Source organism: Mastigoproctus giganteus, chromosome 10 (genome assembly GCF_048544385.1).
Source record: "Mastigoproctus giganteus isolate SK-2022 chromosome 10, ASM4854438v1, whole genome shotgun sequence".
NCBI lineage: Eukaryota > Metazoa > Arthropoda > Arachnida > Uropygi > Thelyphonidae > Mastigoproctus > Mastigoproctus giganteus.
In genome coordinates, this window is record NC_143584.1 from 194,187,833 (window position 1) to 194,205,775 (window position 17,943).

The 17,943-nt window shown below is 40.7% G+C and overlaps 1 protein-coding gene across 1 annotated transcript in view; it reads right to left on the reverse strand.

Annotated features, from left to right (window-relative positions):
• LOC150079691 (histone lysine acetyltransferase CREBBP-like) overlaps positions 1-17,943 on the reverse strand; it is a 487,331-nt gene that overhangs the window by 292,997 nt on the left and 176,391 nt on the right. The window contains exon 6 of the mRNA XM_090384101.1: positions 5,780-5,932. Within this exon, the coding sequence (XP_090240227.1) occupies positions 5,780-5,932 (153 nt within the window). The remainder of the gene's footprint in view (positions 1-5,779; positions 5,933-17,943) is intronic.

Here is a 17,943-nt window from a genome sequence, read left to right on the forward strand (position 1 = left end):
TATATACATGCATAAAAATAAGCGATAAGGTATATACCCTTGTTAATTTCATATTGGATTATTTGAAATGAGATTCATTGCAAAGCTGCTGCCATTCCTTGACTAAAATATAAATGTAACAAATACATAAATACACTGAAAGGACAGAATTCATGGGATACCTGGTTCCTGGGCAACGTGACATTGTCACCCCTCTCACTAGTGGACAAACCCACCACTTGGTGGGTATATAGGTACACTGCATTCACATAGATGGTAATTCGATGTCAGTATGGATAAATGTTGCAAGTTAACCAGCTTTGAAAGAGGGACGATAGTGGGTGCGTGACGTATCGGTCACTCTATTGTGGAGGTGGTACAGAAATTGTACTATCCCCGTGCAACAGTATCAAGAGTATCAGAAAAATGCCATTTCCTGAATAACATCTCATTGTGGACAGCACTGTGGGCAGAGAAAGGTGGTGGATGAATGTGGCCGTTGACGTCTGTCTCGCATTGTTTCAGCCAACCGGAGAGTGACAGTGGCACAAATCACCGTCTACTTCAGCAAGGGAGGTGCCAAAAACGTCTCCGGCAAGTTCATTAGCCGCAATAGGTTATGGGAGCCGCTGACCTACCAGAGTCCCATTGCTAATGCCATGACACAGGACTCTATGCCTCAATTGGGAGAAAGAACATAGGCACTGACCTTGGATGATTGGAGACAGGTTTCTGGCCCAACGAGTCCCATTTCCAGTCATTTCGAGCGGATGGGAGGGTGTGTATCTGGTCGAAATTGCACAAAACTGTACACCCATCATGTCAACAAGGAACTGTTCACACATGTGGATGGTCAGTAATGGTCTGGGGCATGTTCAGCTAGCACGTTGGGACCTCTGGTACGTTTAGACCATCTCTGAATGGTCCGGGTTACATGTTCACCCTTGCAGACCATCTGCATCCTTTCATGGTCATTGTGTACCCACAGGGCAATGGACTCTTCCAGCAGGATAATGCACCGCCACACAGAGATGTGGTGACTAGAACCTAGCTCAAAGAGCATTCAGCAGATTTTACCACCATGGAATGGTCTCCCTGTTCACCATACACGAACCCTGTGGGGCATCTTTGGGATGCTGTGGAATTAGAGCTTTGGATCCCCCACCCAGGAACGTGATGGAATTATGGAGAGTGGTGCAGCAAGCATGGATGGAAATAGTTGAGGAATGCTTTCGTGAACTAGTGGACTAAATGCCTTGCCACGTGACTGACCTTATACGGGTTAAAGGTGGGCCGACCCATTACTAGGTAGGTATCCCATGATTTCTGTCCACTCAATGTATATATAATGATATATATTCAAAATACATTCACAATGAAATCTGAAGTAGGTCCTGAAATTTGTAAATAGCTTGTCTAATACAAAAGAGACTGCCAAATCCAACTACAGCTAAACATCATTATAAGGAAATGGAATGAAAATATAAAATTTCACTATGACATATAGTATCATTATACAGTATATGTCACCTTTATATTTTACATTTCTATATACTCCAAGAACTGCCTGTGGAATTACAGGGAATTCACATGCCATAATTCATGCTGCAGATTGCAACTCTGCAAGAAGTGTGTGAGAGGACAAGCAGATAGAAAGAGAGTGGTGGAACGAGAAAGCAAAAGAGGGTACTCTATGGAAGGATAGGGCCTATAGAGGAAAGGAAGGTGGAAGACAGAAATCCCAATAAGTATTAAACAGCCTAAGTTTAATTAAACAGTCTAAGTTTTTCATGTGTGAACATAATTGCCAAATATTTATTCAGTTTATCAGCAATCTGTACAGAATCAATATTTATGCCATTCATATCCAAATGCCTAGTGTTCAGAAACTGCAATTTACAGAACCAAGTGGCTCATCCCCTTTCCTTCTAATGTTAACATACCCAAAGGATTCCTTTCCATTTTTCTTTGTACTCTCAGCCAAAGACTTCTGATAATCTGCCTTAGCCTGCCTAACCCCAAGTACTTGATTAGTCTTTACTTATTTTAGGACTCTTAACCCCTGACAGTTTATATTCATCCCATACATTTCTTTTTCTGTCACTGAGCTCATCAGTTCATCTAACATCCATTTTGGTCTATACCTTAAACAATGTACTCTTAGTTGGTATAAAACACCTCTCTGATCACCTCTTCAAATACTTCCCATTTGGTATTTATATTTTAATATCAGTTGGTCCTGCTGAACAGTTTAAAAGATGCCTGAATGCAACATAATCCCCTTTGCAAACACAAACTTCCCATTCTTTACCCTTCACAAGTTATTTCTTTGAATAAATCCCACATCATTAAATTATGATCATTGCCACCTAAAGGTTTCTTTACATGAAGATTCCTAATATACGAGGCAGGAATATTGCTTTCTCTTGTTGTTTCTGTAATAATATATATATATTCTGTAATATAATAAAACAGCAATCCAGCAAAATGGGTAGCGTTTTGTTACTGAGCGACTTTCCAACCCACTAGTTTCAATTGATATCTGTAAATATAAATTCTCCGATAAGAAGACATTGTTCGCTGACTCATTCTATTTGTCTCTACAGATGTTTGTTATTCTCTTCGTAGTCATTTGGCTTATAACAGAATTCCATTCTTACCTTTGTTTTCCCAGTGTTTGTCATACCAGACTAACTCCAATATTATACTGACAATTTGTCTACTGATTGTGCTATTTCAGAATCAGTGTGCTTCTTCACTAAAAGAAGAAACTCCTATGCCCTCTCATTGTCTATCCTATCTGTACACATCGTAATCACCATATTCAAATTCTACATGCACAATTAGTGACACCATGCATCTTTTATAGCTACAACATTGGCATTTTATGATTTAACCAGTACTTCAAACTCAAATTTATTTACTACACTCCTAGTAGCAGTGTACAAGCAATTAAATGTGTATCTCTGTGTTTACTAACTCTTACACAGCCCATGAGATTGGTAGACAGTGTGAACTCTTAGCAGGTACAGGTCAGCCATCACTAATCTGGCCACCGGTAATCCGGTTCCATTGCTAATTCAGACAATTTCCACGAACGTAATTTCAAATTTCCCCGGTCGGCGCACTGACCTGCTGCTACTGTTTTGGTGGCGTTGGTTGCAGCATCAGCTGTTGGCGTGAACTCGTAAACCCTGTAAACGCAGAAAAACAAGTGGGAATGGCAAGCCATTCCCACTTGTTTTTCTGCATTTATTATTAGCTATATGGTGCAAGGAAGCCTGAGGCTTATGCTGCACCAGCCAAAAAAAATTCCCAAGTTACCTTGAGAGAGAAAGAGAGATATAACCTGCTCACATTTAGCCCCAGCCATGGTTCCAACGCATAAACGAAGTGCCTCTTGTGGTGTAAAGCGCAAACACCGTACATTGTCCATAACAGATAAAGTTGAACTTCTGAAAAAAACTCAACAGCTGTGTGTCTGTGAGAAGTTTACTCTGGTTAATTGTAAATTCCAGCAATTTCTCTCAGTTCCTCTTATTTTAGTAATTTTCTTTTAGCCATTCCTTTTTAGATTTTTTTATTTTATTTTTTTACAACACACTTGTACAAACTTGCGGAAAAACACAACACAATATGATGGATAATACAGCGTGCAGATGAACTTGTTTTTACAAAATCTCTAACAATACTAACAAACTTATTGCAATGTTTCCGTTTATTTTATCGCAATTAGTTTTATTACAGTGCTCGCCTCATGTGCAATAAACTAATCACAAACGACCTTCATATGTATGCCATAATAGCGTCACATGTATGTGGCCAACACGGCTTCTCAAGATTTAACCCTACTGGGCCGCGTTGGCCACATATATGCGGCATAAAAAAAAATTTTTTTTTTTTTATATTTTAAGACAACACTGACATTACAATATTTATTTTAGAATTACTAATCAAATTATTTGCTAAATATTTTTTGGCCCCTGGGGAAATTTTTCGCTAGGCAGTCAACAGGTTAAAGGTAGGATGAGGTGGTTATCCGTTGGGTAAACTGTATGTGCTAAAATAACCACTGGTGATCCAGCAAACTCACTAATCCAGCACCCCACAGGTCCCAACACTGCTGGATTAGTGATGGTCGACCTGTACCGTAATACCCACCCCTCCTCCTGCTTCCCACGATACTACATCTTAGAAGCAGCAATAAAAGAATCAATTCCACCTGCACCTATGCTCTTATTAAAGTATTGTTGTGTGTATTATCCCATCCCAAACTAAAAGTTTTCCGATCCATTTAACACCATGTCAATAGCATCGGCAAATATGCTTGCACCTCTTCCACTCAAGTGTATCCTATCTCTATAAGATTTTAAAAAGTACAGGTCATGTTGAGAGAACACTTACCCCATGAATCCTTGTACAATCTCTTCAGGAATGAAATGATTAGCAGTCTTATCATAAGCTTACTTTCTTATCATGTCTTGGCAAAATTCCAAACACTTTCAAATTCAGCCTTAACTCACTTTTTTCTCAATACTGCCTGATAAGTAAAGGATTCAAATTGCCAGTGCTTATTAATCCTACCATGTATTCAGATACATAAGGGTAACCTTTAATGTTAACCTTGAATTTAATTCCTTCAAGAGCATTTATCTTTTTCTTTGAGCACTCAAATTCATCTAACAAAAATGTTAAATTTCCATTTTATTTCCTCTTTCTGGCCTGACATAGCAGAGTGGTCAGGAGTGAGAGTGCATAGCACGAATTCCTTGAATGGACTGGGGTTCAAGCCTGTGACTACTAAATATGATAAATATTTGTACTGACAATTTATTGTAAATTCCACTGACTTGGTTTATCATGCCAGAGTATAAATAGAAAAATAATTTTTTTTCTCTCTTTGTATTTAGTATAAGCAAAAGTATCTGCTATGAAATTATGTCAAACTACATCATTTGATGAATACTTTTATTTTAATGGAGGTTTCCAAAGCTGTACCTTATGCGCACAAGGCAATTTTCAAATAAGTTCAAATAACTCAATGTTGCAGGAGAAGCCCCGTGAAAGAGAATGGCACATCGTGCTACTACTATCTTGCTCTTCCACAAAATACAGAATTTGTAAATCTGCAAAAATCTGAAAATGTCCGATTAAAGAAAAAGGTCTTTCAAATTCCCTTAATTAATGTAAACTTCCTCTCTTGTATATGCTGCAGCATAATAATGCCAATTTCAGGCTCATCATAGGACCAGCATCCAGATGCTATGAAACTAACCTGACTCAACTGAAGCTTTAACCTATGTCAATTTAAAAAAAAATTTATCAAAGTCAATTTATTGACTTTTCCATTTTTGGCAATAATTGATCAATGTTAATCTGTTCTGACCTTGCAGGTTGAAGGCCATAACAACTCCACCTTAATAATAATCTTCTTTTTTGTCTTCGCCTTTTCACACGTTATATGGGGTCGGCATTCAATGTTCCCAATTCACACTTTGCATCCTCTTCTTCTCCTCTAGTTGGATTAACTTCTTAACCAGAACACATCTACTGGTTTTGGCATAGTTTTTACGACCGGATGCCCTTCCTGACGTCAACCCTCACCATTTATCTGGGCTTGGGATTTAAGCTGCCAATCTACTAAACCGGCCGCAGCCACTTTAATAATAATACTAACAAGTAAATTGTGAATAAATAATTTTGGTAACTTAAAAAGAGAAGAAAAAAGCTTCTAGGAGTAATGTAACAGAAAATTTTAAAGCCAAGTTATGAGTGAAATAGAGTAGCATACAAATCTTACCATGAGGAACTCCAACTGCTTGAGTTCTCTGCAATACTTGATTCACACTTGAATTCCCTGGAGCATTATAGGGGAGTCCCAAGGCAGCATATGCCCGTTGCATATCTGCTGGTGCAGGCCCTTGGCTTGGCTGACTCTGCTGCACTGCTGCAGCTAAATAATAAAAAGAAAGTTAAATTTATATAATATGCACAACTAAGCAAAATAATTAAACTTTATCCGTACTTTGAGAGAAAATTTAATCAAAGTTTCTTGTCGCCTGCCTTAAAACATCTTTAATACTTAAGCAGTGTATAATGAATAGATGTGTAGTCATATTAGGACTGAGAGATGATCACTGTTGTACAATTACTGCAACTTTTTTTTTTTTAATGAAAATACCAAACATGAGCAGTATTAGAACCTATGGTACTTAGTACTGTGCATGGGTTGGAAGTTGGGAGAAGATGAAAGAAGATATTTGTTGACATTACAATTGAACTTCTGTAGACTGTAATTTTCAGTAAATATGTATGAAGAAAGGTTGTTCTATAAAATGGCAGTTGAATGAATAAACAAGAAAGATAAAAAGTTGTTCTGTGAGTTTGAAGTTGGACAGTAAATGGATGCTGGCTGGTAGCAGAATGTGTTCGCACTGTTTTGAAAGAGAGTGGGAATTATATAACAGTGCCCATGTTATTATCTGTAGAAAAGGCATGCTGTGTTATTTGGTTTTTAGGAGCATTAGCAACTAAGGCCATATTGCTCCGGGGATATGCGGTGGTCATTCCCTGACCAGAAAAGGCATGCAGCAGAAACAGTACATCTATGAGATAGAGAGTGCAGAGAGAGACTGTTAGAGATGAGTCATTAATTAACCTAACTGCCATGATGGAGAAATACCATCAGGACTTGGAGCTTTCTTAGCATCAAGATTCGTAAAAACCCTTCTGACATCCTTTTGCGGAAGACCACAGGAGGCATTGAATGGAATCTAGAAGACAGAGAAGTTTGGGGACACCACCCCAGATGTGTGAACAATATTCCATGATAGGCAGATTTGCGATTTGTACAGAGTGAACAGCTGTTTGGAAGAAAAGTAATGCCAAGAGGGGGGGGGGGGGAAACAAGTTTCTTAGATGCAGAGGAAGCAATATTTGTAATGTGCTTGTACCAAGAGAGATTAGAAGTCAGGGTAATCCCCAAAACAGATATCATTTTGCCTAGAAATTGGAGTGTCACCAAAAGAAAAGCATAGAAGCAGAAGAATCCTATTTTGCGAGATATAAGACAAGACTGAGTTTTAGAAGGATTGAAATCAACTAAGTTGTCTTTGCCCCACTGGAGGTCGGCATTTAAGGAATTAGTAGTGGATATTCAAGAAGATGAAGCTGATTGAGCATGGCGAGGTTTCTCAAACTGGAAAATGGAATGCAATGTGCTATCATCAGCAAAAATATGGATAGGATTTCTGGTCAATGGAAGGTCATTAATATACAAGAGGAAAAGAGTGGGGGAAATAACTGAACCTTGGTTGTTTGTTTGTTATTTGGTTTTTAGGAGCATTAGCAACTAAGGCCATATTGCTCCGGGATATGCGGTGGTCATTCCCTGACCTTTCCGTATCCTCCGTATTTGGTGGTGACGGGCTCGAACCCCGGTATAATCAAGAAGCGTGTGCTACGCACTGCTGCTCCTTCCCACCTGGCTACGGAGGCGCCCTGAACCTTGGTGATACCAGCATTAGTGGAGAAGTTAGAGGATAGAGAGCCATCTACCATCACCCTCAGTGAGCGGTCAGAGAGAAAACTGGATAACCAATTACTAAAAACAGTTGGCAAACCATAAGATGGAAGCTTGTTTAGAAGACCTTTATGCCAAATATGATCGAATGCCTTTGAGATGTCAAGAGCAACTGCTTGTTTCAACGAACTTTTCCACTGAATTTGTTCATAAATGGGTAACATAGACAAGAATATCACCAGTGGATCGACATTGACGGAATCCATATTGGTGATTGTTGATCAGATGAAAGGTTTCTAAATAGTTTAAGAGTTGGTGGTTAATTGATTTCTCCATTACTTTAGAAAGAGTAGAAGTAATTGCAATGGGACAATAACTGGATGGGAGAGACTTGTCACCCTTTTTTGGAACTGGCTGGATATCTGCAAATTTCCAAGCAGAAGGAAAAACACCTTTGGAATAAGAAAGTGAAAAAAAGCAGCAAAGAACAAGAGCACAGGTTTTGAGAACAAGTGGAGAAATACCATCAGGACCTGGAGCTTTCTTAGCATCAAGATTCGTAAAAATTCTTCTGACATCCTTTTGACAGAAGACCACAGGAGGCACTGAATGGAGCATGCTGGGAATGGTCGGAGGTGTTTTATACCAAGATCCTTAATAGATGAGTTGGAAGAAAAATGGAATGCTACCAGATCAGCTTTATCCTTGGCTAAAGTGACAATAGAACCATCTGGTTTTGATAGAGATGGGAGCACAGATGGGCAAAAGATGCAGCCAATAGCTTTGGCAAGAGACCAGAATGCTCGGCTACCATTAGGGCAAGAAGCAAGTTTTCTACTCAGTCTGTTCAAAATCTAGTTTGGACTGATTAATAACTGCTTTACAATTGATTGAGCTCTGTTGCAGGCAGAAAATGAAACTGGAGAATTGGAAACAAGCCAATTACGATATGCAACATTCTTTTCTTGAACACCCTTAGCACATTTATTAGAAAACCAGGGTTTAGATAAAGGAGGTGATTTTAAGGTGAAGTGTGGAATAGAGGATTCCGTTCCTGCAAGAATAATTTCACTGACACGATCTAAGCAAATGTTGACATCAGGAGTTTTGAAACAGTAATCCAAACAAGGAAAAGAAATCTCGTAAGTCATTGCATTCTTGTAATACCAAACAACACAAGGTTGGGAATAGCCATGAGAGGCTCCAGCTAAAGGCTCCAAGGGAGAAGAGAATCACCAAGTTGTGATCTGAGGTGCCTAATGGACCACTCGCTTGAAATGTGTATTTAAAAGGGTTGTTTGTAAGAAAAAGATCAAGAGTTGGCTGTATGGTTAGGATTGTCTGGTATTCTGGTAGGTAATTGAACAATCTGTGCAAGATCATTAGTAATTTCAAAAGCTTCAGCATCTCGACTAGCTGGGTCTGTGTGACAAGAAAACTGAAACCAGCTGGAGTTGTGAACATTAAAATCAACAAGGAAAATTACCTCACTGTTAGGAAAGTTGGACTGGAGAATATAAATTTGCAAAGAAAGGAAGTCAAAGAGTTCCAAGTGATTAGTGGAGTTCGGAGAATGGTAGAGACAACAGATGAATTTTACACAATGAGGTAGAGAGATTTTGAGCCAGAGAAGATCGAAAAGAGGAGATTCCAAATTACTAAGCCTCTGACAGGGAATATCGGAATGGACATATGCACAAGTACCACCTTTGAGGCGAAAGGAATCATATAGCGAATAATTTGGGTTACTGAGATGAGCAGTGGTTGAATCAACCGATAACTGAGATTCTGTCAGAAAAAGTACATGTCGTCTGGCAAACTAAGCGGAAATGAACGTCACTGTGATTAGAACTGAGACCACGTATATTTGTGAAATGAGCTAGGAAGTGTTTAGGAGGTTTAGATCTTTTCGCAGATAAGTTTACTCTATTAGTTTGACAATTCATGGTGTATTCAGCAGTAAGAAAAAGTAGTAATGAAATTTTTGGATATAGCAACACATGGTAAGAACATACCCAGAACCTTAACATAACGTGGCCTCGATAATGCTGTCTCGACAGGCAGAAAGGAATCATACAGCGAATGATTTGGGTTACTGAGATGAGCAGTGGTTGAATCAACCAATAACTGACATTCTTTCAGAAAAAGTACATGTAGTTTGGCAGACTAAGTGGAAATGGACTCATTGAAATTAGAACTGAGACCATGTATATTTGCAAAATGAACTAGGAAGTGTTTAGGTTTAGATCTTTTTGCAGATAAGTTTGCTCTATTAGTTTGACAATTCATGGTGTTTTCAGTAGTAAGAAAAAGTAGTAATGAAATTTTTGGATATCGAAAACACATGGTAAGAATATACCAGATCATTAACATAACGTGGCCACGACAATGGTGACTGTGTACACCCTGCTATGTTACACTTTTTCCAGAATGGCAATGGTGTCTTCCAAGATGACAATGTGCCAAGCCATCGGACACTTGTTGTGCCGGAATGGTTTGGGGAACACAGTTCTGACTTCCAGCATATTGATTGGCATCTCCTCTGAACTCCCCCAATATCAATCCCATAGAGCACTTATGGGACACTATAGAAAGACATATCAAGCATCTGGATACACCAATCACCTCCATACCTGCATTGCTGACCGCATTAGCATTAGTAGAGGCATATGATGCAAGAAAGCAAGCTTATTCAGCATCAGCCAAAAACAAAAAAAAAAAAAAAAAAAAAAAAACACGCCACTCCCATTTCACCCATCCGTTCACTCGAAATACCTGTCCAGTTGAGCCTTAAATTTGTTTAGGCTATCAACTTCAACAACAAGTGATGGAAGTCGGTTCCACCAACCAACCACCCGCTGGCCAAAGGCAAATTTCCGCACATCTATCCGACACCAGTCCTTCCTCAATTTGAATTTATGCCCTCTGAGCTGATTATTCTGAGCAAGATGAAGAATCCAATTGGCATTGAGCATGCTCAAACCATTCAAAGCCTTATACACCTCTATCAGATCACCTCGCCGGTGCCTAGTCTCCAGACACTGTAATTTGCAAAACTTAAGCCTTTCTTCGTAAGAGCAACCCTTTGTACCATTCACTAATCTTGTTGCCCTTCTCTGTACTCGTTCCAACAGCTCTACATCCTTCTTGAAATGAGGCCTCCAGACCTGTATACAGTACTCAAGATGTGGCCTAACCATTGCCTTATACAAGGGAATAATCACCTCCTTATCCCTGCTAGAAAAATTCCTGTATATCATTGACAAGACACCATGAGCTACTCTTGCAGCTCGCCTGCACTGCTCAGAGAACTTCATATCTGCCTGCACAATTACCCCCAGGTCCTTTTCATTCTCCACCACTGTCAGTGTAGTACCGCAGAGTTGATACATTGCTCTGGGGTTACTGTTTCCCATATGTAGTACTTTACATTTGTCAATGTTAAACTTCATTTACCACCTCTCAGCCCATCTGTTCAACCTTTCCAGATCCTGTTGCAGCAGCATAGCGTCAGTGGTGTCCTTAACAACCCTGCCAACCTTTGTATCATCTGCAAACTTGGACATTAAACTTGATATCCCATCATCAATATCATTCATAAACACCGAAAACAACAACGGACCCAAGACTGAACCCTGAGGAACTCCACTAATAACATTAGTCCACGTTGAGCAGTGTCCATTGATTACCACTCTCTGTCTTCTGCCACTCAACCATCCCCTTATCCATAGCAGCAATTTGCCTCCAATGCCACACTGCTCCAATTTGTGCAGCAGTCTTCCATGTGCAACAGTATCAAAAGCCTTTCTAAGATCCAAATATATAATATCAAAGTTATTCCCTGCATCTAGTTCTTTTGTGACTACATCATAGTATCCAATCAAATTGGTCAGGCAAGACCTGCCCTTAACAAAACCATGCTGCGTCTGAGCTATAACTGAATTCTTGTCTAGATGATTCTGCAGTGCTTCTTTAACCAGTGCCTCCATTAATTTACCTGGAACAGAAGTTAAACTAACAGGTCTATAATTACTTGTGTCAGCCTTTGATCCTCCTTTGTGAATTGGGGTTACATTTGCACATCTCCAGTCTATGGGTACCTCCCCTGAGTCCAAAGAAGCTCTCATAATTATGGCTCGGGGTTTGCTTACTTCCTTTGCTGCCTCCTTTAATATAACTGGATAGATCCCATCCACCCCTGGTGCCTTTTTTATGTTTATCCTCAACAATCTCTCCTCCACTTTCCTCTCAGTTATTAGAAAATCCTCCAGCTCACTGCCAATGTTTACTTTACCTACATCATTCTCCTTCCTGAATAACTCCTCATGCGTGAATGTAGATGCAAAATACTCGTTTAGATTGTTAGCCACCTGAGCAGGATCCTCAACTGTTGAACCATCAATATCCAGTGGACCAATCTGATTCATCCCTTTCCTTCTTGAGTTTAAATAGGTAAAGAACTCTTTTCTGTTTTTCTTTGCATCCTTTGCCAAGGATTTTTCGTAGTCTGCCTTTGCCTGCCTAATCTCCTTTGTGACTTGGTTACAGGCCAACTTATATCTATCATAGGCTTCCATGTCACCCATTAATTTGTATGTATTCCATGCATTTTTCTTCTCTGCCACATGTCTCATTAGTTCATCTGACAACCATTTAGGCCTAAACCTTGAACAATATTTCTTATTTGGTATGTAAAGCCTGGTAGCCTCCAAAATTAGTTCCTTGAAAGCTTCCCATTTTGAGGTTGATGTTGGTAACATCATCAGTTGGTCCCACTGTATAGAATTTAAATACTGTCTCAGACCATCATAGTCACCTTTACGAAAACAAAAACCCTTCCCTTTACCTCTGATGGTAGTTACCTCCTTGAGTAAATCCCACTTCAACACACTGTGATCACTGCCACCTAGTGGTTCATTTATCTGCAGATTCTTAATGCATGAAGAATCACTACTGATAATCAGATCAAGAGTATTGCTCCCTCTTGTTGCCTCACGAACATGCTGATGTAGAAAATAATCATCCAATAAATCCACAAAAGCCTTGCTAGTGTGCAAGTGACCAACCCACAAATTCCAGTCAATATCTGGGAAATTAAAATCCCCCATTATAGAACTCTCTGATTTACTGGCCCACTATTTCCCTGTACAATATCTTATTATACTCATCAGAGTCATTAGGCCTATAGCACACTCCTACTCTCAATTTTGATTTCCCTATGCTTATGTCACACCAAACTGACTCGACACTGCCCTGTCCATCGATGTCGACTGGCTTCACTTCCTTGGACTTTATGTGTTTCTTAATTAATAGCATAACCCCTCCTCCCCTCCTGTCCTGTCTATCCTTTCTATACACATTGTATTCCCCAAATTCCAGTTCCGCATTACTTATATCTGTGTGACACCACGTCTCTGATATCCCAACAATATCTGCCTTTGATGTTTTGAGCAATACCTCGAATTCATCATTTATTTACCAAACTCCTAGCATTGGTGTACACGCAGGTATACATGCACCTGTTTCTATTCTTGGCTACCCTAACACAACCCGTGTGTTTACTTGTACCGCAATGACTCCCAGCAGTCTCTGAAATATCCTGCATCTTGTTTTTCAGGCTTCTGCTCATTTCAATAGAAGCAGTGCAAGAATCACTTCCACCTCTGCCAGTGGCTACTGTTAATCTATTAGTCCTTGTATCCCCCCCAACTAGCAGTTTTCCGACCCACCTAACATTGCCTCGATAGCATCAGCAAATATTCTTGCACCCTTTCTATTTAAGTGTATCCCATCCCTGTAGAAGCAATCTATCTCTCCTGTTAACAAGTACAGTCCAGACTGGAAAAAATTCTACCCCTTGAGCCTTGCACAATCCCTCCAGGGCCGAATTGATCGACAAGCTTGGTTGGCCATACCTCCTGAATGCTTCTGACATCTTGTTGAATGAATGCCACGTCAGCTAGCTGTTGTACTGAGAGTAAAAGGAGGGCCTACAAAGTATTAGGTAGGTGGTCATAATTCAGTGTTCACTCAAGTGTACATACATATATAAAATATACATGTACATACACATACATTCTTCGTTAGATTGTGTGGGGTTTGCACTAGTTTGTAGAGTCGAAAATTAGATGTAACATATTTTAGAAGTATTTAAGTTGCAACGTGTGGGGCTTTCGCTTGTGTACAGGTAGAGTGAGGGAAGGGAGACTGAAGGCTGGGGGGAGAAAGATAAAAGTATGGAGTCAATAGGGAAGGCAACCCCAGGTTTCAGTGGGGCATGTCCATGCCCCACCAGATCAGAGAGAAAGAGGGTGGTACGGGGATGGGCCAACAATATGGCTCTGCCCCTGCCAGGAGTATGGAAAAAAGGTACAGTGCTAGGGGTGCTGCGTAGGTCACCATGTGGCGTCTTTGCAGCATCACTGCATTTGTCAAGTCCGGTGCAGTTTCCTTTAGTCTTACTTCTGTGCACAGTCATTCTTCATTGCTTCTGTGCACAAGCCCACTGGATGGAGTGCAGCTCCATCCAGTGGGCCTGCCTAGTCTTTTCTGTGGTCAAGTTACCCATTGCTCTTGTGAGGTTTTGACTTTGCAGCGTCACTGCATTTGTCAAGTCTGGTGGAGTTCCATTTAGTCTTGCTTCTTGGTGGCGTCGTTCCTAGAGTATAGCTCTGTCCAATCAAGTCTTTTCCATAGTCAGGTTACCAGATCGGTGTGTTATTCTTATGAGGATTTATCTGCACTTAATTGTCATGTTATGCTTGGTTGTCTTATCTGTGCTTTATTAGTTTATTTGCCATGTTATGCTTGGTTGTCTTATCTGTGCTTTATTAGTTTATTTGCCATGTTATGCTTGGTTGCCTTGGCTATTTATCATTTTAGGGTGTAGCTTCTTCAGTTTGGTTTGTTGTGATAGACGGCTATTAAGGTCTTCCTTCTGGAGAAGAGTTCTTGAGCATAGCAGCCGAGGGCTGTGAATTCATTGGGCGTGTCTGGAAGATGGTGTTCCACACTGTTCGGTATGAAATTGTATCTTAGTGATTAATAGGATTCTGAGATCCTCATACATTTCACACTGGTGCATAATATGCTGCCATGTTTCTGGTTCTCCGCATGGGCAACTGGAATCCTCTCTGATGCCCAGTGCATGCAGTTTTGCTTTGAATGGTCCAAGGCCCGTGATTAGGAAGGTTGTGTTCAATCCCGGGTATAGCCAAGACAGGGCCTTTGGGTATAGTTTGGCGATGTACGGGATGAATTTGCGTGTTATTGCCCCTTTGCTGGTTTCATTCTACATGTTCTGCAATGTCCGTGTCAAGTGGTCTATCATTTGTTCTTTTTCTCTCTTCCTGTTAGTGATGTCAACGGTTCAAAGGTAAAGTCATTTTTCATGGTTGGCGTTTCTTTGGATAGGTGATACATTAGTCGGCAGCGTGTCACCTCTAGACCCAGAGGTAGGAGCCCCTTCAGGACCTGCAGTGCATTTGTGCTCACTGTGCTACGTGCCCTTGTTATTGTCGGCAGGATGTTTCTTTGAATTGTTTCCAGTATTCATCTGTTTACTGCAGTACCTGCTTTCACATACCAAATGGACGACCCATAAGTGATAGCCAGGAGAAAGATTGTTTTATAGTAGAAGAATAGGATCCTCCTGTTTAGTGCCCCAATCCCTGCATGTGACTCTGGCCACCAACGGCACATATCTTTGAATTTTGTCTTTTAGATACAGCAGGTGTGGTTTGTAGGATAGATTGCAATCAAGGATGATTCCTAGGTATTTAATCTGGTTTGAGTTTTGTTTTCCCCTGCAATCTTGATTTGTGGAGGTCTTTTCAGATTTAGATTGCCCTTGAGTAATACAGAGTGTCTTTTGCAGAGAGATCCTCGGGGTGTGGAGCATGACACAGTCCTGCAGAGTTCAGACTTAGTTTGCCTGTGCCTCCAGTCTGCATCTTGTGTCTGGACTGGAGGCACAGGCAAAGCTTGGGCTTCGACTTCGCCCAGATCTATGGTAAGTAACTCATCGAAGACCACATTCCACAGCAGCAGCCACAGGACCTTTAGGGCAGCCCCTGCGGACCAGTCTAGTTTAGCTTTGGAAGGGTGTCACTACTTTTACCTCTGTAACTGAGGTAGGCTTTGATGCTGTTGTACACATTCATTGGTGTTCTCAATGCCCTGAGTCTGGCCAGGACACTCTGCCACCATAGGGTGTCGAATGCCCCGGCAAAATCCACAGTAATTACGAGATAGTACTTGGTGCATTGAGCAGCTTTTGCGACCAGGTCCTGAATGGACTCGACTGTCGATATCCTGGTATAAATCCATACTGCCTGGGCGTATTTAGATTTGCTGTGTAATCCTCTTGTGGAGTAGTCTCTTGTAAAGCTTGCTGAGCATTAAGAGTAGTGCTATTGGTCTATAAGAATTTGGTAATTGCCTGAGTTTAGTTGGGGGTTTTGGTATTAGTTTTAGATTAACTGTTTTCCATCTGGATGGGAACCCGCCTGTCCTTAGGCAGCAGTTGTATAGCCGGAGCATCAGTTCCGGGATGTTTTCTATTGGTTTTTTTGGTCATCTCTGGTGATATCAGTTCTGGGCCTGGACATTTTTCTTATTCTTGCTGTTGCTTCGTGCAGTTCTTCCGTTGTAAGAGGGGCTCTATTTGGTTTGATGTATAATCCTTGTTTGCCTGGCAAATTGTCTGTTGGTCCTCCATTAATAGTGCAGGCAGGTCTTGTATTATGGCATTTAATGTTTTTCACTGATTCCTCCCAGGTTGTGGTTATGTCTTCCTGTGGCAATTTTGCATACCACTCTGCAGGGGTCTTTGTTTCCTGTTGTTTGGATGAGCCTTTCCCACGATGTCTTCTTATTCATTTTTATGGTTTCGGTGTATAGGTTTCTGAGTTGTCTGTATTGTTGACGTAGTTCCATTACTTTGTTGGGGGGAGGGGGGGGGAACCATGTTGATCAGGCCCTCTGGTACTGCTTTCATTTATTTTGCACTTGTTTTCTGAGTCTCTGGAGCTCCGGGGTCCACCAAGGCATTGCCCCTGATGTGGGAGTTCTCCTCTTCATGGCTTCTTCAACCGCACTGGTGATAATGAGTTATTTCTTGCTGTAGCTGGTCAGAATTTTCACTCCTTTTGCCACTTCCCTGTTCTGCCGTTTTCTCTAGGTATTGTTCTCTGATGAGTAGGTGATCTTGGAATATATCCCAGTTTGCCTTGCCTGTTGCAAACCTGTGCTGCATGTATCTGGTTACTGGTGCTCTTGTTAAGTTCCTTTCTATGCAGTAGGTGATTGTTCAATGATCAGACGTGGTCCATGCATTTTGCACAGTCCAGTTGGTGATATGGCTCTAAATGTTCCTAGAGGTTAGGGTTATATTGATTGTTGCCTCCCAGAGCATATTGCAGTACATTGGGAGGCAGAAAGGCTGATTCTTAATCGTGAAGATTGAGTTAGTGAGAAATTCATCTAGTCTTTGGCCATTCATTACACTAAAGCGGTATGGTGTTGCACTATGCCAAAGAGGGGAACAGCAGTTGACATGAGGAATTCTTAAGGTTAGAAAATGGCGGAAGGTTATCAAATTGTAGCAGGATACTTAATAATTTTCTAATAACTGAAAGCAAAGTGGAGGAGAAATTGTTGAAGTTAAACATAAGAAAAGCACCTGGGGTGGGTGGGATCTATCCAGTTATATTAAAGGAGGCGGCAAAGCAACTAAGCAAACCCTTAGCCATAATTATGAGAGCATCCTTGGATTCATGGGGGGTCCCCACAGACTGGAGATGTGCAAATGTATCCCCAATTCACAAAGGGGGATCGAAGGGTGACACGAGTAATTACAGACCAGTTAGTTTAACTTCTGTTCCGGGTAAAATAATGGAGTCACTGGTTAAATATGCATTGCAGGATCATCTAGACAAGACTACAGCATGGGTTTAAGGGAAAGTCTTGTCTGACAAATTTGATAGGATATTATGATGTGGTTACAAAGGAACTGGATGCAAAAAATAATTTTGATTTCATATATTTGGATTTCAGGAAAGCTTTTGACACTGTTGTGCATGGAAGACTATTGTACAAATTGGAGCAGAATGGCATTAAGGGTAAGTTGCTACAATGGATAAAAGGATGGTTAAGTAGGAAAAGACAGAGGGTGGTAATCAATGGGTGCTGCTCTTCGTGGACTAATGTTATTAGTGGAGTCCCACAGGGTTCGGTGTTAGGTCCACTGTTGTTTTGTATATTTATCAATGATATTGATGAAGGTATATCAGGCTTAATGTCAAAGTTTGCAGATGATACAAAGGTTGGCAGGGTTGTTAATGACAGTAATGGCAATGTGCTACTGCAACAGGATCTAGATAATTTGGGCAGATGGGCTAAGAAGTGTCAACTGAAGTTTAACCTTGACAAATGCAAAGTAC